We start from the raw sequence: 27,147 nt of genomic DNA on the forward strand, positions 1-27,147 counted from the left end.
TTATGGCACTCTCTAAAACCTTCAAAGATAAGTGAAACTCACCATATAACTTCCAATTGGTAACCGGTGACACACTGATGCCGCACTGGAAAATGGACTGCTGTCCGGCGAGGGCCAATGCGGCTGTGTATCCTCCGTAACTCCAGCCCCAGACGCCCATTCTGCGTGAGTCGATGAAGTGCAGGTTATCCCTGAGGTACTCGCTCACCTCCAGTTGATCGGAGACCTCCACGCTGCCCAGACGCTTGTAGACCTCGTGGAGCAGCTGGTAGCCCTGTCCAGCAGATCCCCGTCCGTCGATCTCAACGACAATGTAATCCTTGCTGCCGGACAAATAGGTGTTCCAATCGACGTGCCAGTGATCGGTGACCAGCTGACTGCCGGGTCCGGAGTAAACATGCAGAATGGTGGGATACCGTGTTATCTCGTCCTCGCGCAGCACAGGCGGCAGATATAGTCGAACCTGGGCATGATAACCGCCGGAGATCATCACGGGGAAGGTCTTGATTTGCGGCATAGCCGTCTTGGCCATCTTCTCCTTCAAGCGCGTGTTATTCTGCACGATGACCAGGAGTTCCAGGAACTGAGACTTCGGCTCCTCCCCTGGTTTCTCATCACCACCCTCCGTGGGTGGTTCTTCCTGCTGGGTGCTGTGTCGTTTCGTCTTGGCACTGTCCGCAGCGGCGGATTTCAAGCCGTATAGTATGGAGGTGGGTACCACTGGTCCCAGGCAATCGATTAGTACGTACTTCGCCTGCCGCGAAATTGGAAACTTCGCCTCGTGGTACAGGCAATCACTGGGAGGCGGTGGCAGTGGAGCACTTTGACCCCGCCCCGGAGGCTGTTGCTCCACCGGCAGAGCTGGCTGCGGCGGTTGAGCCTCCGCTTCCTCGGAATCCTCCCAGTCATCGTCCCAGGCGGTCACCAGCTTGGGCGGCGACTTGGTGTGACCTTCGTCGTAGCCCTCGGACCACTGCGACACTGCCGGACAAGTCAGACAGTCGGGTGAGCGAAGCGCCTGACCTTGGCGGGCCGGCAGGGCGGATACGCGATACAGATGCTGCTGCGAAGGAAGACGCTCCGGAGTTCCCAGAAAGTAACTAAATGGAGGGTTACAAAATTATGATAAATTAAACATTTATTGTAAGTTATTCAACCAAATACGTATTATATTTATATATATTTATTCATTATAGAAGCAATTTGCCACCAAACGAACGGAAATACGCCCGGTTCGGTGTGTGCGCAATTACTTACATCCAATTATCCAGCTGATCCCAGTGCAGCAATCGATTCACTTCGTACGGCCCATGGGTGAGGGGCAGCACGCGGTTCTTGTCGATGTCCACGTGCACAATGTGCCGGAAATAGCCTGTGATTAAGAGGTATTGATTTCAAGCGCGAGAGGAAAAGCGAAAGGAGGCGAGCAGCAAGCCAGCCTTGTCACTCGGGGGGGGGGACACAAAGGCCAATTTGACAACTCCCTGACTTACCAAACAGTCCATCTCGTAGCGGGGATATGGCCACGTAGATGCTGGCATTGGCGGCAAACAGCGGCACTGCGACAGTGTCCACCCAACCACGTCCATCTCCGCTCACCCGGTGGGTCTGCAATGGCGAACGGCGGAAGGGGTTCATTAGAAGATTGCTAGCCAGCTGGCCGGACCTGCCACCAACAAACTCACCTCGATGCACTGGAACAATGGAGCCTTACACACACTGACCACCGAGATGTTTTGCGGACGATTTAGCCACACCACCGCGATCTTCGAGTGACTCACCCAACTGGCACTGCTGAAGTAGTGATCTCTGTGGGTTAGAATGATTCGGAATAAGGTAATATTATGCATGTTATTATACCGAAACTAATATATACACAAAGAGAAAACGAACTTACTCATTGGCTATAATCTGAGGAGGATGCAGGTCGGTGATGTGAACTTTCAGCGGATCCTTTAGGTCAGCCACTCGTAGGGTTACCGTGGGATTCTGAGTGCCCGGCTTGGGGTAGCTATCACAATGAGGAAAACATGAGAACAATATGAATGGTGAGTTAAAGCTTTAATCTCATTTGTTATTTCTAGAAGACGACCCAAACCCTCAAATGAGACAACACTGACATCTCGCATTAACCTTTCCAGATCCGTTCTAGCAATTTATCAAACCCAATTGACAGGGGATCACAGCTTGTTTAGACACCCCAAAAATTGTTTTGTCTTACGCATAGCAACCGATTCTAACGCCCCCAACTATGAGCACAACCGAATCCGGAGTTGGCAAGGGTATGGCGACCCGAAAAAGGATGAAGCCAGTGCCCAAATCCACCTGTGAAAACGTTTCGCCACTGTCACTTCATGAATTTTAAGCATGGCACTAGGAGCCCATTAGATGTTACGAGGGAACGAGCGGCTCGACGACGATGAGGCATCATTAACACATAATCGAAAAGCGATTTAGCCAGAGCTTTGGACCTAATGGGGTCACGACTTACCGTAAGGACCTGATTTCCGGATACAGGCTGGCATGCGGATTACTGCCGCCAGCTCCTGGGCTCCCAGTTCCGGCTCCTCCAGCGCCGACTGCCGCTGCAGCTGCTGCTCCACCGGCGGACGGACCCGTCGTGCCGTACCAGGCGAAGTGCTGCTCCTGGACGTGCGTGTCGTTGAAGGTGGCATACAGCATCAGTTGGCCATTGTCGGACATCCAAATTGCATTATTTGCATGAAGGATCTCCTCTGCGAAGTGCCAAAGAGAACGGAAAATAGAAATAAGTGCCGGTTGACAAGTAATGCAGTTTGCAACTCGAGGAATATCTTCATTTCACATAAGACTTATGCTAAGAACATATATATTATAAAACTTAAATTATATGCTACCAATATCAGCAGCTTTAGAAGATTAAACAACAGATAAGATTTGCTTTGAGCACGCATTCAGGTGATTCTTCTTTGATTCTTCCTGATTATCTCTACAAATAAATCCTCATCCACACATGCGATATTTTCTTGCAAATGCCACTAACCTTCGTACAGCCAATCGGGAATGCCGTTGTACACCACTCCGGGCACCGCATCGTGGGTAATCCGATGCACGGACGCACTGCGGACCTCCTCTCGGTAATAGATATCGTAGCTCTGGACCCAGACCAGTGCGTTTCCAGCTGGCGTAAATCGTGCGTAGTGCAGGTATGGCCATTCATCCTGGTGCGGACTGTGGCGCAGCTTGATGCTCTCGCTGTCGGGGATTAGGGTCGCAATGCTAAAGTGTGGACGGCTGCGGAATGATGCCAGAACTCACCTGGTCTGAATGTCGTAGAGCGTGTACTGGGCCAAGTACGAGTGCCGGAATAGTTTCACAACATTCTGGGCCAGAAGCAGATAGCGCTTGTCCGCCGATATGGTGAAGGTGAAGGGTGACAGGGTTTTCTGTGTGGGGCAAGTGGAGCCATTGAGTGGTATTAAATGCTGGTTGCAAATTATGCGCAATACTGTTGAGCGGCTGTAACAGTGCGAGCACACTGCGTATACGCAATTTTAATTAAAATTTTAATGGTCTTTTCTGATTCGCACACAAAATGGCGGAAGTTTGCCACCAGTTTGGTGGTGACTGGTTGGAAATTTTTGAAATTTGCGGCATTGTTTACGGCTCTGGATGTCGAAAATTGTTTGCCAACGAGTTGCCGCCTTAATTTGCCTGGGAAAACAATCTGAAAATTATTCTCGGCAGACCAATGTAACCGAGAGCCAAGTTGATGTCTAGTATTTTGCTATTCATTGCTCATTTCGTGTTTGAGTTTGACGGCGAAGTAACTTTAAAGCCAGATCCTTAGCCAACTATGAATATGTATTGCCATTATGCCGTTGCGACTGTACGCTCGAGTTTCTTTGGATTCGGCTGCACATTAATTATTTCCCACTCAACTGTTTCAACTGGCAACTGTTGACTTGCAGTGGCTGCACTTGTTGCACTCCCTGTCTGTATTTTTGGGCCCTCGAGGCACTCGGAATGTTCGTTTGCCAAGTTGGCAAGGAAAAGCTTCTGGTTACCGCCCTTTGACCCCCTCCCCCTCCCCTCTCCATTCATTTCCATTCATTTTCCTCCCTTTCAGTTTTGTCTTATTTGTTTGTTTTTCAATTCCATTCGCGCATTATTCATTAGAAAGCGTTATATGTCCCGCGATTTCCCCGCACGTTTTCCACATGTGTATGTTTACCCAGTCATTGACATAAAAATCTTTTTGCCTTTTATCGCTATCGCTGTATTGGGGCGAGAGTCGCCGCACTCCGTTAACGATAACTTGGCCCATTTGTTTCGCCCACATTTGTGCGCGCCATAATATCAGTTAACATTGCCAAGTCGAGTGTGTACACTTGAGATATCTGCCTTGGGTCCGCCCCTTGCCAACTAACTACACTTTCTAGGACTGCGGACTAGGACTTCGCTAGTCGTAAATAAGATGGGGCAAATATTTATTCAGCTCAGAAAGATAAGCAATAAGCAAACAAACAGTCCGGCAAGGGGGCAAGGGGATTCAACGAAATGTACTTACAAATGTCACATTGGACATGAGGACACGTTCCGAGCGATTGGCTGCATTCAGCAGACAGATGCGACCCAAATGGTCCTGGTACAGGAACTCCTCGCCTGCAAAAAAAAAATGAAATGAAAGCGGAAATTAAAAGCGATTTGCCACATAGAACTGCCACTAAGGGGCACTCATGGCATACACGCAAAAAAAAACAAAAAGGTTTGTAATAATCTGATAGAGAAAACGAAAGACATATATGAATTCGATACTAAAACCACTTGTGCCCAAAAGAATGCTATGAAATGGTAACGTTCTTTTACAGCTTGCTGTTGCATACTTTTAAGCACCTTTGCTGTGGATTTTCACCAAAGTGTAGCACTCACCATCGATCCAGCTGCCGTTGGAGTGCTGCGGCACGAAGAGGCCATCGACGATGTCCTGCAGCTTGATGCGCTGCCCTTTGACCCGCGGTCCCTCATCGGGGGGCGTGAGCAGCACCTTTTTTGATAAATGTAGAAATTTTATATGTTGTCTTCTGCACACACACACAGACAGCCAGCCAGCCAACCAGACAAACAGACAGACACACACACACACAACATCAACAGCAACAACGAATGTAGGGAAAAATGTTCGGTTTGATGGTGTGGGGGGGTTAAATTTATCAGGCAGCCACAAAATTGCAAAAAAGTAAACAAACAGACAAAAGACAAAAATGAGCGTAACGTATTTACACAAAAATTTATCACAGTTTTTTCATATATACATATATAAATATACACATAAATATTAAAGGTCGCTTTAGTTTTCTTTTTTTCCTTTGGAGCATTGTTGTAATATTTACGTTGCAGCCCAAAAGCAGGCCACAAAAAAATGTCATTGGTGAACGACACAGTTTTACCAATTAAAAGAGAAAACTTTCGACATTCAATAGCGCATAAGGATTTGTATTTCGTGTGGAGGTTTTAAATTGTGCAGAGTAAAAACTGTTTAGGGCCAAAATGAAATTGGCATTGTGGTGTTTAGTTTTAGCGAGGCTTGCATTTATTCATTAGCGATATGTCAATTTGAATACTCTAGCTAAACGACACGTATATTGGGGATTCATGGTATTCAGAGGTATCTCTGTTCCTATTCCAAAATTAAACTGCTTTTAGCAGAATATTCAACAATGGTCTGTTAGAGAGTGAATTTAATTTCGGTGTTTTCGTGTGTGTGAAGTAGATGTACTCTTGTTTTGACAGTATTTTGGTTATTGCTTTGGACATATTTTCGAAAACAAACGCAATTGCATAGTCCGTTTGTTGAAACAATTTCGGGATTTCAGGTTGGCCAATCATTGACGATTGTCCATGTTAGCACAAAGCCACGCCAAATAGAAATTCATTTAATTGCTCATAAATATAACACCGATTTCGATAATTAAACCACCCAGTTGGTGCCTAATTATACCGCAAGGGACAATAACCAAACATCATGCTGTACTAGTTGTGGTCGGCCTTCTGGCCAAAAGTGTTCGACTCAGACTTACCACCGATGTAACAATCAGGGCCAGCACAATGATGATGACCAGCAGCGCGATGAGAATTCCGCGCCAGTTCCGTTGGTTGGGATTGCTGGAGACCAACTGTGGAAAATCAAAAGAAAACAGTCAGAGAGTGCTGCGAAACATTATGGAAATTAATTGGTAAACGCCGGAATGCAAATGCTGCACATAAAGAGCACGTGCGGCTCATTACACCGAAAGTTATGAAGGCCTAGCATGGCCATAATCAACCGGTCAGAACCGCAAATAATTGGTCGGCCAAGATGCAATTAGTAAACTGATGATTCAGTTTTCCCCTACTGCGATGCCTCATAAACGATTTTCCTTCCAATTTATGTCTGCTCTTAAGCAAACACAATCCCCATATTGCGAGCATGTCGAGCACAAAGACCCGGCCAAAACCCCTTGGAAATCAAGGCTTAATGCATATTTAATGTTGTCAAGCAACAAAGGAAAACAGAAACCCAAATTAAATACGACAAAAACTTAACTCACGCAGCCCGCACAAGTTGATACCGATTTTTACGAGCAGTTGGGGTTTTAGTTTTTTGGATGGAACTCTGCCTGATTTCCAACCATTCAGTCCATCATGTCGCACATATAACTACATTCCCGCTTAGCCGAATAATTAATTAAGGGCTCATAAAACTACGCTCCTCGCAACGTAATAAAAAAATGACAATGTATTAATCAGGAGTTGCGTGCCCGAAAGCTTATCCAACTAATTGGACAGAAATATAAGTTGGATTTTATTATTTAAGCAGAGTTTTTAAGATTCCCTAGTTAAACAATGGAATACTCTACAGAGAGGCACAATTTAGCTTATGAAGGTTGCCTGAAAAGGGAGAGTTCTCAATTAAAATCGCATAAATATGTTCCACCTGCAAAGCTTCCCTTTTGGCCATTAGTGCAGGCGGGTAAATCGCGGTTCTTAATTAATAACACGTCGCACATACAAATGGGGAACAAATTGCGGGAGGGAACACGTGTACCAGGTACAACACACGCATCCTTGCCAGCATGTTTATTTATAAGGCAGCCGATCCCCATGCTGCCCCTATATGTATGTGTTGGCTTCATTTCGGCAATCGCAAACCAGTGGTATTTATTACTTAGCCCGGAGTTGTGCCGCAAATAAGGTGAACAGAACGTAAACCAAACTATCAAAGAACAATAGAGAGCTCAAGCTTTGGCAACTTTCGTTAAACTTTATATCAACGCTTCAGTGGTTGAAAATATTTTCGTGAAAGCAATCATAATATTAATAATGATTTCTTGTGGGGAGCGCACGCGTCGTATACTTAATGTGTCCTAATTGAATTGCATTTATTCTCCTCGGGAGGGTCAAGTAATAGAGTCCTCAGGACACTTGTTTAGCACACAGCAGAGATCAAAACACTCATCTTGATTGCCATGGAGGAAAATGAAAATGCGTACACACGGGCTAAAGAAAATATGCAAAAAATACGACCATAAATGAAATTTAAACACTCAACTTGATGAGTTGCTGTTAACGCTAAACGAATTAAAAATAATGACAGTCATCAATTTGAACAATGGCCATTGCTGCCGCAAAATTCAGTAAGTTTACTTCTAACATTGCCAGTTAATGGTGGAATTTGATGGATACCAGGATAAACGGAGCACATGAGCTGCGTATCCTGTTAATTTCCATCCATTTTTAATGCCTTGCCATTAGGCACAACTCAAAGATGGAAAATTGTTCTTCTAGAAAACGGAAAAAGCAAGGTTGGGGAAAATTAGTTAACTGTAAATGTTTGCCCATTAAGCTTATGTTTAACAAAATTAAATTTAAATTTAGAAATTTAAACTTTATTTCAAATTTTACAAATTGCGGTACAATAAATATAATAAATCAACGAATGACAACCATAAATAAACAAACTTTACCCATTGCAAGTAAAGATTTTCAGATTGCCAGCGATCTCGGTTTCCCCGAGCTGCAATAAATAAATTCGAAGGCCGTCTGTTTTATGGGCTTTTCCGGGCATTGTAAACTATGCGGCCCAAATGGAAAAATATTGTATCCAAATTACACACACACAATGCGACACTCGATGCATGAAAATGAAATGCACGACCGGAAATCGTAATGGAAATGGATTGCGTTTTAAGTGCGTGGAAAAACAAAAAAGCGGACGCATCAGTGATTGCGAGAAAGTAAAACCTCTTTCGCCGTTTAATGATGTTTGCTCGCTGGATTTTCATTTCTGCTGACTTTTGATTACCATGGGATTTTGGATCAGCATTGTTATCCTTCCATCTTCATTGTGTCCGCAAACAGGCAAACCGCATTTTACCCAAGCCACAAAAAAAGCGCAGTGAGTGCGGCTTGATTAAATTCTCGGTTACCTGAGATTCTGACCATCCGGAATCCGAACTGCTGAAATATTCTTTCACAGGCATCGTTCAGAGTTTAAGTTTAAGCTGGAAAACTTACCCAGACCGAGCTTAAAAGCAGAGAATAACCAAATTAAGTCCTGCTCTATCCTCTCCATATCTCTCTGTGCCCCGCCCCCACCTGCTTTCGCCGCCCACTTTCACTTGCGCTTTCCCCAAGCTGGCCAGGGGGCAGAGATAATGCGAATGGCCATCCACTCATTCCCATCCTTACTCACACACACACACACACACACACACATCCACACTCACTCACACAAACACCTACAATCCCGAGCAGAGCATTAGCTGCCTTTTGCGGTTGAGCTGGGGCAAACTCGGGCTGCTGCTCGAGTGCAGAAAGTTGAAGGAGCCAGCTGGTTTGGGGGGCAGCACTGGGGGGGGGTGGAGGTGGGGGTGGAAGGACGATGGTTGGTGCTAGAGAGCCGCCAGTTATTTGCATAAGTTGTCATAGTTATTAAGCTCTGAGCGTTAAAATTCTTTCCTGCATACTTTTAAGCGCATTAAAAATAGATGCCAGCTATAGTATTTGTCGAACCAAAGGGGAAAATGAGCTTGGTCGTGGAAAAGAAAGAAAGAGAGAGAGAGAGAGATAGATAGAAAGGCGGAGGGGCGTGGCCACCTGCCGCTGGCAGCGAAAGTGTCGTTTTCAATTAACTTTCGAGTTGGCTCAACAGCGCTGAAGATGGCCCAGTTAATCGCATTAGAAACCATCTGTTTGACACACAAAAAAAAGGTCAGCTACGGTCTTCCAATATGGATTTCAGGACTATCCATTTTGAAATTGAATTTGCACAAGCAATTATGATGGGGAAATAATAAGGATTTTGGCTAAATGAAGAAAGGATGTCGAAGTAAAGACCTGAACTTTAAGGCATTCCCAAGATAGGTTACATCTCATTTCGACAAATTACATTTAAATGCATATGAAAAATCAGCGATTATAAATTTATAATCGATATTTTTACGCTGATAGTTACTATGCAGCATACGTGACTAAAATTAAATATCCCTAGTATATATTCAAATTTGAGCTGACCTCCAACCTTTGCCGAATAAAAGTTTATCTAGCACTGTTTGCTTTTCACTCAAAGTCAAAGTGTGTGTGCAAAAGTTCTGAGCCAATGAAAGCTGACTTATTGCATTTTTCGCTAGATCCTCTGTGCCTTGGAGGACCTGTATGCCTCCTGTGAGGCCGTCACCTGGGCCCACATTCCGCTCAAACGATATTGGCCTTCGCATTGGGCGGGCGACATTAGTAAGCAATCTTTATGGCCCGCTGCCTTCCTGCCAAACATGAAATCCATAAACAGTTGTTCGTCGTTCGCGGGCGATTGTGGAAATGAAAAGGATGCAGCAACACCAGGGTGCATCCTTGCACGCCACTTGCACTGTGTTGGTGAGGTCCTTAAGGGCGGCTGTATGTGAGTGTGCCCGTCTGTGTCTGGCTTTCCGGCATGCCAGCCCTATTGTCTACCTCCGATTCCTGCCCACCTGTCCGCCCTCCATCGCGTTTGTCGCTGTTGTCAACAGCAGTTTAGCTCAAGGCCATAACGGCATAGCATTTGCTATATCTGTCACGTGGTTCCCCATTTCCCCAGTTTCTTGGTGTGTGCGGGTTTTCCCCCATGTCAACACATACTTGAGCTTCCATTACACGGCCATGATTGCTTATTTTTCTGTACTCCGCTTTTCCGATCTGCTCCGGCAGGTGGCGCACCTGTCGGCGGTCGTTAAGTTGCCTGAATTTGTCAAAATAAAATGTAATATGCCAGCGCGCTGACACAATTGAATGCGATGTGCAGTCGCTGACTTTGACTGGTTGTTCGAGCAAGAGTGATTATTTTGAACCATTTCGCCAATGGCAGTTTCAATTTTATGATTTTAAGCTTGACTTAACATGATTTATTGGTAAGTAAACACTCACCGAAACTGGGTAAGGTAGCCCAAAATAAATTATGAAGGAAATACGTCTCGGAACAGGATACTCATAAAGTGTAAAGCTGTCATAAATGTAATCTATTCGTACACATTTTCAATCACACAAACTTACTAAGCAACCTCATATTAAATCATAGATCGAAATTAATATGTATTGTAACATTTAATCTTCAACCTGCCAAGGGAAATCCCAATATTAATCACATATTTAGCAAATATTGACTCTACCTCAGAACCTTTCCTTCAGCAACAGCAACACCTGTCAGCCGAAATTAGCATAGTCAAAACAGTTAAAATGGATGCAGTGCACTGGCCAACTCGATTGCTCCCAAAATATATGGCCAAAAGTGTGGGCGGGCAAAAGGCACATCTATGCGTTGGTGGGTGGTAATCGAAGTGGAAATTCCGGCTAATTGATTTCCACTCGAATGGCTGATTGCCATTGCGACTGGCTGTTTATTCTGGGCAGCGATTGACACTCCCACTTGGGCGGAAAAGTCCTCCCCAGATGACTTGGTATGCCAAGCACACACACACAGACACGCGTTGCATGGCTAATTCAATTTCGCAATTGTAGTCAGCTCCGTCAGCGTTTTGCATTTGAATAACATGCGGAATTTATTTCAATTAGCATCGCAGCCACAGAGTTGATGCCACGGCGCCGCAAAGAATCCAGCCAAGCGGCACGAGAAGCTGACCATCAAAGTCCGGAAAAGTCGGAAAAGCGAAAGTGGATGTTGGATGGTGGAAAAGCTGGTAGGAAACTCAAGTCTCTGCGTGGAGTAGTCGGCGAACTTTCCTGCCTCCCCAGAGTCCTTCTCAAAGTTGAAATCAGAGTGAGTAGCGACTGAAGTGGCGATGTAAGTGCTAAGTCAGCTCGTCGGACAAGTGAAGCTAATAATAAATTCAATCGCGGAAGGTAATCTCGGGATAAACCAATCGAGGATTTCCCCAAGTGACTCTCCTAGTCGTTCAGCAAATATTAAGCAATGTAAATTTAAGGATTTTAGGTAATCAAAGTTAAAGTACTAAGTTAAAGTTAAAGTACTAAAAGTATGGCAGTCCATTGATTTAAAAAACTTCATCTTTATTTATTAAAACAATGTGTGCACTTTTTATGCAACAGTCAACTAATTAACCTCCTCAAACGCGCATATTTGCATACCTAATTATAGCCAATTTCATGATTTGGTAAATATTGTCATTTAATAAAAAAAAGCGAGTATAATGAAAGCTTTGTGTTTTACGTTTGACAACGCTTTTTCATTACGTAAATTACCAAAAATTCAGTTGCACTGCCTTCAAGGCATTTTCCTTGTGCTGGAATTCAAATTAAATTGCCATATTTACATAAATGTGCCGTAATGACGCTAGAGAGTTAATTAGATTGCATAACAATAACCCTTACATTCTGCTTACGTCAGAGCTAGCCAACTTTCTAATGCCACGCCAGACTTATGTATTCTCCTGGCGCTTTTCAATTTTCCCCGCCATTAAACAATTTGAAATTTTAATCCCAACCAGAAGTTTAAGGTTTCCTTGACTTTCGACTGAGCTCCGCGATAACCGGAAACTCAGGATATCGGCACACGCACACACGCAGACCGGAAAATATTTGTTTTTAAAATTAATTATGCCTAATTATATTTGGGCTCAAAACATATTCCTCTGCTGGCTGCGTACGCAAAATGTGTAACAAAAGAAATTACCTCATCATCGTAATTATCCTGCTCCGGCATGACGCGATATTTGTGGGCTTACGGCGATGGATTTAGCGGATGTCCGATGGGCGCGGTGGGGTGGGTGTTGTTTGGTTGACAAATTAAAGAAGCCGCCGGCTGTTGTCTCTGTGGTCCGCTGGCTTTATGCTTTTCAGACTGCTAATCGAATCTATCAGCTGCACCAGGCGATTTATTCGCAAGCTCTGGCTATTTGTCTAGTTGTGAAAATCAGCTCGCTGCGTCCGCCTTGGGCGTCTGGTGGGATTCGAGATAACTGAAGTTACTACCCATGGTCATGCTTTCGCGAATTATTCGGCAACTTTCGTCCTTGACTTTTGCCAGCTGTCCTTCCGCCTTGCGTCGACCACGCCCCGTTGCCCTGTGCTTCTTGTTTTGTTGTTGCTAATTATGGTTTGGTAGGGGCGTTGTTTTTTCGACGTTTGACTTAGGAACTCGCAGTGCGCTTTTGCTCGCCGCGTCTGCACCGCCTAATGAGCGTGCATTCTTAGTTTTCCCAGCTGCAGCCAGCACAGTTCATCCTTTGTTGGTGTAGTTGTAGTTGTAGTAGGCGTTGGTGTAGTTGTGCCCGTTGTTGAGACACTAATGATGCAGCATACTTTTAGGCCAAGCGCTAAATTGGAATAGAGTGGGTTTTGGAGTGGGGAAGAAAAAACACACACGATATTTTAAAATTCACTTCTTGCTTAAACATTTTCTTGTTGCTCTGGTGTTTTGTTGGTGTTGTTGTTGTTCTTGGTTGCTGTTCATATGCACCGTGTGTTGTTGTTGTTAGTGCCAATTTGTTGTTTGTTGTGCTTTTAGCCTTGGTCGTGTGTGCGTGTGTGTGTATATGCGGGGGTGTTAGGGTTGTGCTTATATAACATGACACATGCTGCATACTTTCGTTCTTGTCTGTGTTGGGCTTTGCTGGCATTTGAATGTGGGTTAAGTAGTCTAGTGCTTAAATATTTGCATAAACAAAGGCCGCTGCCCAAAAGCAGGCGATGTTAGTTCTAATTACATGTACTGCGACTATGTATGTTTCCAGTCTTGTACTTTTCGATTGGTGGGTAGAAACATGCAGGTAAACCCAAAAAACTAATCTGTTTATTATGCAAAATGTCGCAGACGGTGGAAAAGGGGGCGTGGTTGCTACACTTTAAACACGACTGCTCTGTTATATGCAAATTAAATCCATGGGGCAGGGTGCAGTGGCAGAGAGCAGTGTTAATAGCATTACATTTTCAATTTAAGTTATGGCAAGTTTTTTCTCGCTCCTTTGCTTTTTTTTTCTTGGTACCGCTTATAAGTAGCTTATTATGCAAAATGCATGCACAGTTAACAATGACTACAGGGTATGTGCAGATGTGGAGAGACATTCATAGTTGGGTGGAAATTGGGCTAAAGTCCGTAACATTTGTTTGTGGTGTTAAAGAGAATTTCAAGTGATCGCCATCATATGAATAAATAAGTTTATAGGCTACAAAAATAATTAAGTTTAAATTTAAATAAGAGGTGAAAACCGATTTTCTGCTGCTTCAATGACTCAACAGCTTTCCGAGCCACAAGAGGATCAAGCGAGTGTTATCCCCATAATCCAAAGGCTATCAAAGCCATTTTCTATATGTATACTATAATTACCCTGAATGTCAGCTTTGTAGCTCGACGGCATGAGGAAGACAAATGACACCACATCCAAATAAAAGCAGCATACATATTCCTGTCGAAAAAGCGTTAAAACTTGTTCTTGGCCCCAAGAGAAGCTTTGGCTTAAATAGCCAATGACACACAAATAATCTACAATAGCCCCATGGCAGCAAGAGGGGAGAGGTTTTGGAAGGGAAGAGTGTTTATCATTCGCCTGAGTCATCTTTGGGGAGCATTCACTGTGCACTCCGCTTCCTCGAAGCGCATTACAATGCATAAACTTTGGTCATTGTGGGGCTTCTGCCCGCCTTTCACCTCCACCGGCATGCTCAACTATAAATTTAAGCAAAATGTATGAAAGAAAACACAATCCTCGACCTAAACGTCACTTTTGGGAACAATGGCAATTTTTGATATATGTGCATGTGTAGCTGCTAACATAAATTTCATTAATTTTTACGTAGCCAAATTGTTTGGGACTTTTGTTATGTTCTTTTGCCATACTGTTTTGTATTATTTCTTACGCAGCCAAGCGCGAATGGTATTGTTTTCATAAAAATGATTTTCATTTTTACCTCGAACAATGTACCATTGAAATACTCCTCGCAGCCAAGTAAAACAAAACATTTTGCATATTTTGTGATGGCTCCGAATGGCGGAGTTCTGCTGACCCAGGGATTGTAATTTACGGCTCCTTCTAAGGATACCGGAAACCATATAAGCATTTTTAGAATCTTCATTAAAATACTGCTATAAAAACTGTTGAGAAATCGTATAAAAAATCGTATCTAAACAATTTTGTATACCTTCTTTATGCAGTTAAAGCACGTGCCTCTTTACGAATTCCACGGCTTAATAGTTGCAATTAAATTTATTATGCAACTTTTTATGGAAAATTCAGTGCGTGGTAAATTCCTCGGTTCGTATTTTCCGTTTTTATACTTTGAAAAGTTTTTTTTTTAGCTTTCTTTGCAACTTGGTTTCATGCGTTTTGTTATCAACATGTTGACATTCACTCGAATAATGGGAGACTCTATTGCCCATCCTACTCTTATTGTTCTATCTCGCTCTGACAACGACTTCCGGCATGATGCAACCGTGCGTAAGTCACTTCCGGTTGAAGGACGAGTGCCGTTTCATAAAGTGCCACACACACAAATTCCCAGCGCACTGCCAGTATATCATTCGTATCGGACTGCTGGCACTTTGCAAAAATTTTAAATTTATTGCTTCAATGACCACACGAAGATCAGGAGTCCGCCAGCAAGAACTGGAGCAATGGTCGGTCCCGTTGTCGATCCCGTTTGCTTGCAGTCAGCTTGATTTGATTATTTTATCCTTTTGCCCCGCCCATTTGCCGCCCCTCTCCCCCTAATTTCAGCAGCACTTTCACAGCAAAATATTGCGTAGCATAAAATTAGGCCGGCTCCATTAAACGGGGTGGCAAACGGGGGCCACCCAGTGGGACACAAGTGGCAAGGCCATCAGCTCCACCCCTCCACCCCTTTTGTTGACTATTGCGACGGCGACGAGGCTTGCACATTAGTTTTAATGCATGTTTCATGCGCCATTAGGCTTAATTAGTGGCATTCGCTTCCCCCAGCGAACTCAACTTAAATGGGTTTCAATGTTGCTGCCGAGGTCAAGGGTTGCGGGTGGGATGATATTTTCGTCCAGACTGCAATCTGCAGTCTGTAGACCGACATTATGGCTCTTAACTCCGCTCCTGTTCTTCGCTCACCATTAAGCCCAGCGGTGGCCGTCATTCATCAGCCTTTCATTTGGCTTTAAGCCCCCGCCACACGCACGTTGCAGAAAAATGAAGATTTAATTAAAAAAAAATAATAAATGCTTTCGGGGGAAGCCCAACCAGAAGCGGCTTAAATCAGGACCAAACAAATTGTCTCTTATGGCACGGCATGAGCCCTTCGGCCTTGGTGAAAACAAGATTTCCCTCTCGACAGCCAACTTCCAACAGCTACCAGTTCAAATTTGCCAGCAACAATGTAGTGACTACCAAATTTAGATGCCTGCCTCTGGCCAACAGCAGTTGATTTGTCTCGAGACTGAAGTGCTTTTTACGCAGTGATGCCGATATTTTTGGATGTCACACAACTAAGGAACAAATAAATAATCAATAAAAGTTCATCCCACGAATGCAGGACATGATTCTAGTTTCAAAAAGACACACCTCATAACCAGTGGCGTGAAAAAGTCCGGCTTATAAGGTACTTCTAGGCCATTGAATTATAGGCTAAGTTACAGCTGATTTGGCCAGCATCGCTGTTGATTTTAGATACTTCCGCCGAATGGCGCCAACACTTTATGGCCAGCACAGAACGCGGTGGCTTATAGGCCATAAACAGGCTAGTCGCCTGGCTATTGAAGCGAACAAAATGCTCGACATGTTTGCCCAGACAGCTGAAGGAAACTTTCGGCGAGAATAGGCAAAAAAAAAATTGAAAGTGGCCCACAAGAAAACAAGACTAGTTAACTGGTATGGCGGCGGCTGAGACGGAAGATTGTCCAATTGTAGAGCGAGGCATAAAAGCCAAATTAGATGGGAAGTTGGCCAAAGTAAGTAAACAAATAAAGACGACGACAAATGACAAGGAATAAGAGACAAGTTCATGTCCATGTCACTGTCTCCTCGTTTCGTTTGGTTTTGGCTCGTTCCGTGTTTGCTTTATTTCGATTTTTCTTCTTTGAGGCAATTTCACTGTAAATTTATGGCCCACATTTCCTTAGAACATTTTTCACCTTGTAAAAGTCAAGACCGCGAAAAAAAATAAAATTACATAAAAGCCAGAGAGAAGAAGAAAATTTCCAGCGAGCGCGTTCAAAAAATTATCAAAACAAGCACGACCGCCTCAAAATTGTAAAAATCGGCATGAAAATATTCTACAATAATAAACAGGCTCAAAACAGCTTCGGGAAAACTGGAGACAAAGGGAGGAAAATCCAAATAAATACATATAATATATACGATGAGACAATGAACAAAGTGCAATTGTTCGATTTCAGATATTGTAAGAATTGCATAAAAGATATATATATATAAGCTGATATGCCGATGACCTATTGGGGATAATTAATCGAAAGTTCAGTTCAATGTTCGCAGAATTGACTTCACACATTTATTCTAATTTATTCGAAATTTGTTTTCTTTAATTGAGAGATTTACTACAGATAAACGCACTTGTCGACGTCTTGGGTAAATATATTTGTTTTCATAGTAATCAATAGGTCAATTGTATGGGTTTTAAATAAATAAAGGCGGGAATTGTTTAAATTATATTTACTCAGGACTGGAACCGGCACATGAAAAATCTCCTGTGGTTTTTATAATATTAGTGTGTTAATTTGAAAATTCGATTTTCAGAGACCTTGTTTGAATATTACCCTGAAAATATATTCCATAACATTACCCCTACCACAGCACACGTAAGAAAAATAACTATAAATAACATGGAAATGTTTTGATTATTGCGGCAAAAGCTTTTAATGTACAACCTGTCGTATACACAATATTTTACGCTAAGCCAACAAACAAAGCCGAAGAATTGTGAGACTGCAAGTAAATGCAAAGATTTTTTCCCATCGCTCGACTGTCTGCTTGTGTCAGACGAAAAGCTGAAAATGATTTTAGCATCTTTTCTGTGGTCAGTCAAAAGACGTTTCCTCTCATCTGACAGATTGACAGATATCTGGGGTATTGAGCGAATCAAGTGTCTCGAAGATCCCAAGAAATTTCCATATATTTTTCAATTTTCCTGGTAAAATCTTTCAATTAAATAGCTTTATTTATTTATGCGGGCACCCCCGTGTGTGAGACTCATTAATTAAAATTGAAAACCAGAAGAAAATTATTTATGGCATAATTGAGAATTGTTTTCGCAAAAGTGAAAAAGAACTATTGAAAAGTAAACATGTGTTTAATACACTACATTTCATATGAAATTTAATTACTAACAATAAATTTATTTGCCAAAGTAAATAAAATTCTTGCTTATTTGAACCCTTTTAATAGAGAAAACGATGAGAGAACACAAATAAACACATCTAGCTGATGTTAATAACTTAATGAAGCATTCTTATATGTATAAACACGAATATAATTTCAATTTCAATTGAAAATGCGCCATTAGTTGGCTACATTCAAGAATTCAATTTCTATCGAACAAAGATGCTCCGCTGATTGATGTTTATGGAGCGTAATTTGTTTTGGCCGCTCGAAAGAATCTTACATGGGCACATATACATATATCGAAAGTTCGTACGAGGTGAGTCAGATTGATGGGCCAGCCGTTGAGTAATGGTTCCAGATAAATGTCCAAATTCAAAGTGTTTAAAGTACAATTCGGCAGAGATAATACAACAAAAAATATCGCATAAAAACCTCAAAAAGATACTACTTTAATCATAAAATAAAGTATATGGTCTTGATTATGTTCATTTTGGTCATTTTGATTGCCTTCTTAGAAGGCACAAATAGCAGAAAGCAATTTTAATTGGCCATTGGCCATGTATTCAGCTTTGTGAGTGGATATCCTTCGACTGCATTTGATCCTTCTATAAATAAGCATTTATCGAACTGCCCGCATTTTGAAAGGTCCCACAGAAAGCGGCTAACTAAGGCGGCCACAAAAACTCATTACAATCGGCAATTCAATCGGATTGGCAAGACGCAGAGGTGGAATCGACAACGAAAACTATTTGGAAAGACTCTTTAGGAAATGGAATGCGGCATGGAAAAGTTTTGCGAACGTCCTTGCCACATGCGATACAGTGCCGTGCTGCAGGAACTGGATTAATTTGGCACCGCAATCGAGCCGCAGTGCAACCACCCGGGGCACTCAGTCCACCCACCGGCAGCCATAATTTTCAATTGCAATACCAATTGGTGGATAATCCTTTTTTTTCAACCATTTCTGCAGCTCATGTCTTATAAATTATTCATAGTTTTCGTTTCGAGTTGGTTTCGAATGACCGGAAAATTGCATTATAGACATACCGATGGCACAGGAAAGGTAGAAATGACAGGCGTGCAGGTCGGATGCTTTCCACTCGAACATGTCATTGGTGCATTAAGGTCACCCCAGCCATGTCAGCCAGCCATGTGTCCTGTTCGTCCTGGCTTTGCACCCTGCTCTGCTATCCCTGTCCTGTCTGCCGTTGACCAGCGGCAACAAAACATAAAATATACATGCCATGGCCGCTCAGTACGGAAAAGTGTCACGAAAACTGTTAAAAAGCGCTTCAGCAACTTTCACAATCAACAAACATGACAAAAACTGTATGTTCCCATGTTCCCCATGCCCACCATCCCTACCATCCTCACATCCCCATTGTCCGCAGCGCCCTCTGTGGAACGAAAACAAAAACAAGTGTCAAACACAAACGCAAATACAACAAAAATGAAATGGCATAAACTTGCTGCATAAGTTTGAAGGAGGGCAATGGGCGGCAATGGACTAGTGGGTGTCCAGTTAGTAAGCACAAAATGCTGTTGGCTAAAAGAATAAACAATAGACGAAATGTCCTGTCACACAATAGCAGCAGCTTATGTGCTCTTCTGGGACAACTATTTCGTGTGTTTGTTTCAATAATAGACTTTATATAATGGCCCTATTCAGTTCAGAGATTGGTGTTAAAGTTATAGCTTTATATAATCAGTCAAGGGATTTTTATAGCTATTGCTGGGTGTAGTGATTTAAATCAATCATAGTTGAGTAGTGTAAAAGTTTGATTTGTTTTAATCCCGTTGAAATAATACTATTATATATAATATATGTAGTACACAAAATATATAAAATACGGTATTACATTTGTACTGAATTCTATTAATTGTACTGAATATATTAAAGTTTATTAAACCCTAATTTTCTAGGCTCTCTAAAGGAGTTTTAGACTTTTAAAAAACACCCAAGTGAACAAGCAACTCATTCACATGTCACTGCATTAATGACAGCACATTCCCTTCCGATGAAGGTAAAAAAAAGATGCCTAACAAGCCAACTATGATGCCCATTTGAAGAGTATGATGAGAGATGAAAATGCTGCTGAAATGGAATTTTCACCGCATGGACATGAGTCAGCGGCAGGATGCATAGCATACGTTGAGGCGCAAATGACAATGGAAAGTGCTTTGTGCCTGTGTGCACATACGTGTGTATGTGTGTGGGTCCCTGCTGCGTGACTGTGTGTGTGTGTGTGTGTGTGTGTGTGTGGTGCGAGACTTGCGTGAGTTAAACGCAAATAATGAAAGTGGATGGGCTGCAGCAAAGAGAGCGAAACGTGAGATGGAAGCAGTCAACAAGCGAGCGCAAAGTGAAAGTGGAAAGTGCACTCAACACGAGGTGCAGCGGTCTGTGTGTGTGTGTGTGTGTTCAAGTCCTGCCTCTCCGCATGCGTATGTGTGTGTGTGAGCAGTACTTATGTTGCATACTCTGGGGGAGCTCGCGTTTAAGATAAATAGCTGTGGGTGCCACAAAAACAAATCTGAACACCGAGCTCACTCCCTCCAGCTCCTAGAATTCTGCACTTCTTTTCTCGCAGGCGCAGCTCCCAAAAACTGAAAATGATGGCGAACTTTGCCGAAAAGGGCATGGTGAACTTTGGAACTAAGTTCTCCCAGCTTCTGGTCATAATTATGTTAATTAAGGCAAGGGAGCGAAAAGTTTTCCATATGCCAGGTGGAAGCGAGTAATTGCCGCCGCTCAAATGAAGCACACCATTTAAATTTGAATTTAAGTAGCCCTTCGTTCCCATTTGCCTGTACGATTTCACTTTCTCCGTGCCATTTCTTTTCACACGTGGACGGGGCCTCTTCACGTACCTGAGCCACGTTTTTATTTGCATATCATTTAGTGTTCGTAACGGCTGAGAAATGTTCCCTAAAAAAGAACAAAACGACCTAAGACAAACTACCTGACTTCGGAGTATAAAAGTGCACAGAGAAAAAACATAGACAACTAGACAATTAAAATTGTTTCATTATTATTTCATAGAACAAAACAGAACGGAAAATATTCTTCATATATTTATAGTTATTTACAAAATATATATATCTAATTTATATAATTCTGCAATTTATAATATTAAATCTCAAATAGCAAACATTTTCTCCAATCAAAAGCCCCATTTATTTTCAGTGGAGAGGGCAACTCAGTCAGCAATTTGCTTTAATATTAAATGGGTAACGAACCGAAAGAAATATGAACGTGTTATATAGTTTGATGCGAACGCATTTGGGCCAGAACGAAATGTTGGGAATCATTGGGGAGACGCCACTGGAAAGGAGGTGGCAGTGGGTGGCATTGGGTGGAAAAGTGACTGCAAGGTTGAATGGACATGGCATTGAGCGGCTAGGTGTATAAGTGGGTAGGTAATGCTAACGGGTGGTTTCCAGTTTTGTCCAAGCATAAACTTTTCTCCAACTTGGATAAAGTTTTTCACTCTGCAGGAGTAAGTTTTCAGAATCATTTGCCTAGGAAAATGTGTTTGTCAGTGAAATCTTATGATTTCGCCAGATTAATTGCTCAATCTCGAAAGTTTCAAGTAAATTAAAAGAAAATTTTCCCTCCGATTGTCAAAGATATTTTATTTATCATTGACTTATTCAGCAAAAGTTTCAATGGAGTTAGTGAAAATATTTCGTGGGTTATTTGGATTACAATTCTAACGAATAGCGAAGAACTTAATTTTAACAATATGTAATAAAGTATCTAGAAAGCTAGAAATAATAATACTACTATTTATTTACTATATTTCCTTAGCTAAAGAAAACAATCTTTCATCAATGAGGTCACATCCTGAAGCAAATAAATCTGTTTAATTTCTTCCGCTGTTTTCGAAACTTTTGAGGCCAACCTTGTAAACAAGGATCCTGGTAAAAGTGAAAATTGTTGCTTCCTTTATGTGGCTGTGTGTGTTTGTGTGTTGTATATATATTCCTATAAGTACTTCTGCAACTGTCTGTGTGAGAATAAGCTCGTGTGCAAGGTGAAGCGTTCTGGCGGCAGAGACATTCAAATTTAGATACAAATGTTGCACGTGCCCTCGGAGGTGTTTTAGCACAATCCTGCAATGTGTGCTACATCTGCACGTGTGTGTGTGTGTGTGTGCCTACTTTTCTGGGTTTGTGTGGGTGCGCTCATTTCGGTGATTGCGCTGCTAAGGTTTAATAAAGCAACACCAAGACGACGTCGAGCAGGACGTAGAATTGCGAGAAGGAATGGCAGCCATTCCCAAGAATCGAGGAGCAGTGTGCCATGACCCTCGTACAATAAAGCAACTTACTGGCATAATTGGCAGCCGCAGCCAGATATAAAAAGTAAAGGTAGAGAAAACTTCAAATTGAAATGAAATGAAGCGTGCGGCAGCATTAAACGCATAGAATCCCACCTCAATTTGCTCTTTTATTTGGCTCAGGGTTTTCCAGGAAAATGTATGTAGTTGCTTTCGGTGTGCTTGTTTAGCTTAATTAAAATGCCCCGTGCAAACACTAAAGTGTTTCCGACCGCGCCGCAAAAATGGCAAAAATATGTATTCGCATATACATGGAAATATGTATTTCTACTTTATCATCATATTCCACTCGTAGTTCTGTTTTCTTTTTTTTTTCAACTTTGTGGCTCTAATTTCGCCTGAAGCTGACCACGTGATGGGTCATTCTGAAAAGTTAGCGGCTAAAACGACGAAGCGGAGAGGTGTTGAACATTTGACAACGGGCTGTTAAATAAAATAATTTATTATTAAATTATACAACAGAATTGCTGCGGTGCTTATTGAGCTACATGTTCTGTAGGCTATTGAATCAGCAACACCTACATTAGTTAATCTGGGAAATACACAATTTCTGAGTTGAATAATTTCCATTCTCCTACTGAATGCACAAATTTTGTGCACTTGTTAGACATGGCTATATGATTATCTTACTAACATCATTATTAAAGGCGCATACATAAGTAATTTGCATCACATTAGAAGGACATAATGCAATTAGTTTGCTGTGGCAATATTCTTAGCTGATGTGGTTACAGCATGGAAACCAGTTAGTTCCAACACTTCAAAGTTAAATTCATACTGCGCTAATGAGAGATGTTCGATTGAGGTTTTAACAAATATTTCATATTGGTGTGGCTCTCTAGTATTGTATATAAATCTTTCTTTAAGGGTGAAGGAGCTTGGGTAAATAGAATATTGTTCTATATATTCTATTCTAGGACTCGCAGCGAAGTGCGTGAAATTTGTATAATTTTTCTAAAGGATTCTGGGCCATCTCTATTCTGCCACCTGCTGGCTTTCCAGGATCCCGTTGACAGGCGGCTGGTGCCTTTGGTGTTGCTGTTGATGTTGCCGCTGCTGTTTACCCGGTTTTTATACAGCAAAAAGCAATTTTGGTCTGCCAGCGAGTGGGCTCTGGTCCGTCTCCTCGTCTTTGACAGCCTTTTGTGCTGTCTACTGGCTGATGTCCCGATGTCCTGGTGTCCTGCTGCTCCTTTGTCATCATCCCTTTGCCCCAAACAAGCCGCTTTATGCCGTGTCCGTGTGCTGTTGTTGTCGTCGTTCCCGCACTGCGGTGTTGACAGCCCGCTGGCTTGGCACTTCAATTTCGAACGGACGGAATATATTGTACATTCCCAGACACCCTCACCTGGCTAATGGCCTGAGCTGGATGCTATGACCGGACATGGGCGATCATAACTGTAATGGACGCGCGGACATGACTCTTTCATTCATTTTTTTTTAGTGCATAATCAAGGCTATTAAAATTCAGTGTCGTGGATGACAGTGCGTATACGCAATGCGTAGAGATTGGCCCAAATGGGGGTATATACAAGGCGGCCTGAAGATGCCAGCAAACGAAATTTCACATTAAAGTGGCCCTTTTTATGGCATCAAAATTTTTAAGGAATTTGGCAAGACGGAATTTTGGATTCAACCCCCCATGCCAGCCAGTTAATCCTTTCGTTTGCTCTGGCATTCCTCAAGACTCAGCTGCCTGCGAAGCCGCAGGAACCGCATTCATCATCCATCATCAGCCAGCTGAACCAACCGCTCCATCAACTGCACAGCATTCTGCTAATGATTGTGTGCCAGCAGACTTCACCTCATCCTTAATCAGACCAAAAAAAAAAAAAAAATAGAAAGAAAAACGTTTTCCTAGCGGCGAACGCTGCACAGCCATTCGGAAAGCATAATATTTTTAAAGAGTGTGTGCGTGCCGACGCGTCGACCTTGGCGGAAAACTTGCGTCGAGCGTAGCATAGTTTTTCGCGCTTTTCCGAGACGCCCCGGCCCCGTCAAGCAGGCGCTTTAATTAAAACGACGAACAAACACGGGGCGGGAATGTCGGCTTATGGCCATCAATCAAAATGACAAAATAAAATGTTTGTTCGAAATGGGCGGTGCTCTGCAGATAATAATGTGCATTGACAAAGCCTCGTCAAGTATGCAAAAGGCATTCGGATTCGAATGTTTTGCAGCTGTCGAAAATGAAGAGACCATAAAATGTTGTAGCAAGGCGAATGAAATTTATTGCCCTGTTGTGATAAACGTGACGCGCTGTGCCAAGGGCCACGCCCTCCGATGGTGGGGGCGGCAGCCAGGAGCAGGACATTTTACAAGTGCCTGTTACGTTTGATTTGTGTGACGGCGCTGTGCGTGTGTATGTATGTGTGTGTGGTGTGGCGTGGCTGCCAAGGAAAAGCTGGCATTTTCCGAGGCTTGCAAATAGCTGACAACAGGTTAATGCGAGCCAAAAGGTTGCGGGTAGGAGCCTTTTGAATAATGAGGCCAGATTGATGATCTTTAATGGCTGAACTTGGGCACAAGTTGGACAAATTAAGTTGTTCGTTATTATTGAGAAAGAAGTGTATTTCATGATTTTATCTGCGTAAATAAAAAGTAGAAAACTAAGCACTTATTCTGCCATATTTATTGCTCAACCACTGTGGTGCCCAAATTCATTGAATTTAAATATATTCAATTTTCGCATATACAAGCACACCTTTAAGCCCACGATTTTGCAATAAATATAATCGCAGCAATAAATTACCTATGTTCGTCTAAATTTTCACCAAAATAGCTGACGGAACACACACTGTTTACTTAAAAAACAAATGCCGAATTAAATTTTATTAAATTTTCCCCAAAAACCGGAAACGGAAACGGGGATGACTGCATTCGTTATTTAAATCTACCTGGAGGCCAAAGCCAAATCCAAAGTTCAAATGCAAGTAAAAGCCCTAAACGGATAACTGATAACCTAGAAAAGCTGCCGTGAATGCGAAAAAAGTTTACGTTCAAGGTTCAATCAACTTAGCCCGGAATATTTGCCCAAATTCGTGTCCAACGTGGCGTATGCTCGACATTGGGCCTCACCACTTAGTGCTTCAGTAGCCTGTTTTGACATTTTCACATCGCCATTTTTTCGGTTTTATTTCCAACATTTTTGGTACCGCGTATTTGCGCTGGATTTTCATACCTTTGCATCGCGCTGCCCAAAATAAGCCTAAAAGGTTGCAGATTTAAGCCAGAAAAAAGTGAATTCCACGAGAGTTTCGCCAACTGCATTTGCATTTCGATTTTTTGCGAACTTTTTTGTTGCAATCTTTTTGCGTTCTTTTATCAGTTGAGCTGCCAAAACCAAAAAAGAGCCAGTTGGCCAGTCTACAAGCTGAGATAAGGACTCTTGGAAATTAATGCGCGATTTCTTTTGCTCAATGGGTGTCTGTTTTTGGCAGCCAACTCGACTTGGCGATAAGGTTTAGCTGTTCTATGTATGTGCCTCTCAAATTTAACCTCACGATTTTGGGGCACAAAACGCATAAAAATGTAGCAAAGCCTCACGGACATACGGGGCGTATACGTCACGTGAACGTGGTTGCCCACTTTTCTGCTGCTCTTCCACGCAGCCATAATCGTAAAATAAAAAGTCGTGTAACGGCATAAGGTGACCACGTCGATGGCTTAAGATACACTCACCCGATCGGGCATATCGGTTAGAGTAAGGTCAATTCCCTCCTTTAAAACCAAATACTAGTTGACAAGCTACAGTTAACTACCCTTTAAAATATCCCGCAGCAAAAGAGTATTGAGTATTAGCCATTGGTGAATGATGGCCAAAGTTCAAAGAGCGCGATATTCGATGGGAAATGAAAATAAATATAAAATTAGCAGTAAAAGTTAGGGGGGAGGTGCTCTCGCAAGTCGGCATGCAAACGCGTTAAAATGGGAAATTCAATTTGCTGGAGCTGAAAAGGGCAAAAATGGCATGCCGCAAAAATTCGGTCGGTGGAAAATGTGTGTCTGTGAATGAGTAAGTGAGTGAGTGAGTAAGTGAGAGTGCGTTTAAAGTGTTTCGCTTTAAAGGCGGGAATTCCGTTGCCTTGGGGCAGCAGCCAGCTGAAAGGACGAGCCTTTCTCGGTTCTCAGGACGACTCACCACAATGCGCCTGACACGTGTCATTTTGCGGTAATCGTCCAGCTTGAGACCTGGCAGGCGTACAATTTCCCGGGATTCGGTCACGGATTTGGATGAAGTGCGAGAAGCGGAAGAAGCGTTACCGGCGGCAGGAGCAAAAGTTTTTCCTTCCTGATTGCCGCCTGTCAGCTGCACAATTAGCGACGGCAAATGCAAAACTCCGCCAGCGCCCAAGTACCACAACACTTGACTAGGTCCTTGCGGAATCACTTTTCACTATTCACTCTTCAAGTTTTCGACCGGCGAAAAAGTTCATTGACAACCTCAAGTATATAACTTAGTTCGAAATTAACGTTTTGCTATCTGAATTTTTGAGGTTTTCGCCTTCTTCTTTTTCCTTGTTCGTATTTTTTTTCACAGCGTTTGGCCAGATTTCCTCTGCTATCGACCGCTGCGCCAAACGTCTCAGATGAAACTGAACGCAGCCCGAGATTCGCAGCCAGATGAAGTACCCCTGGAAAAGTCGTGTGGCCAGGCCAGGAGCAACAACAGAACTGCGGCAAAGAGCGCAACTGCCGCTCTCCGGCTCTCTCGCTCGACTTTTGCTCTCAGCGCCGCTCTCTCAGGGCACCCACTGCGTATACGTAACGTCACGCCGAAAAGCAGCTGTGCGCACAGTGTGTTATATATTTCGGGAAAGTTTTGGAAATTTTCGTATAAAATTTAATTTCATACAAACAATTCAATAAACATGTAACTAAATAAATATGTTTTTTTTTTATTTAGGTAGTTTATAACAGGGTATATCCTTTTTCCATTTCCAATCATTCTTAACCCACTGTGTGAGCAATTTGCGTCGCCCATGGCTTTCTCTCAGTGTACGAGAAGCGCCAAGAGAAATTTTTTGTTTCCT

The 27,147-nt window shown here is 42.7% G+C and overlaps 1 protein-coding gene across 3 annotated transcripts in view; it reads right to left on the reverse strand.

The window, feature by feature from the left end:
* Window positions 1-26,713, reverse strand: part of Dpp10 (Dipeptidyl peptidase 10) — a 32,669-nt gene extending 5,956 nt beyond the window's left edge. For all 3 annotated transcript variants that reach the window (NM_135207.3, NM_001298754.1, NM_001298753.1), the window contains exons 1-13: window positions 26,256-26,713; window positions 12,146-12,788; window positions 6,060-6,155; window positions 4,912-5,026; window positions 4,550-4,644; window positions 3,298-3,425; window positions 3,023-3,234; window positions 2,492-2,735; window positions 1,898-2,011; window positions 1,686-1,809; window positions 1,494-1,608; window positions 1,258-1,372; window positions 43-1,100 (exon numbers count right to left, since the gene is read on the reverse strand). In NM_135207.3, the coding sequence (NP_609051.1) occupies window positions 43-1,100; window positions 1,258-1,372; window positions 1,494-1,608; window positions 1,686-1,809; window positions 1,898-2,011; window positions 2,492-2,735; window positions 3,023-3,234; window positions 3,298-3,425; window positions 4,550-4,644; window positions 4,912-5,026; window positions 6,060-6,155; window positions 12,146-12,175 (2,446 nt within the window). In that variant the 5' untranslated portion in view covers window positions 12,176-12,788; window positions 26,256-26,713. The remainder of the gene's footprint in view (window positions 1-42; window positions 1,101-1,257; window positions 1,373-1,493; window positions 1,609-1,685; window positions 1,810-1,897; window positions 2,012-2,491; window positions 2,736-3,022; window positions 3,235-3,297; window positions 3,426-4,549; window positions 4,645-4,911; window positions 5,027-6,059; window positions 6,156-12,145; window positions 12,789-26,255) is intronic.
* Between the last annotated feature and the right edge of the window lie 434 nt (window positions 26,714-27,147).

The sequence above is a fragment of the Drosophila melanogaster genome, chromosome 2L (genome assembly GCF_000001215.4).
Source record: "Drosophila melanogaster chromosome 2L".
Taxonomy (NCBI): domain Eukaryota; kingdom Metazoa; phylum Arthropoda; class Insecta; order Diptera; family Drosophilidae; genus Drosophila; species Drosophila melanogaster.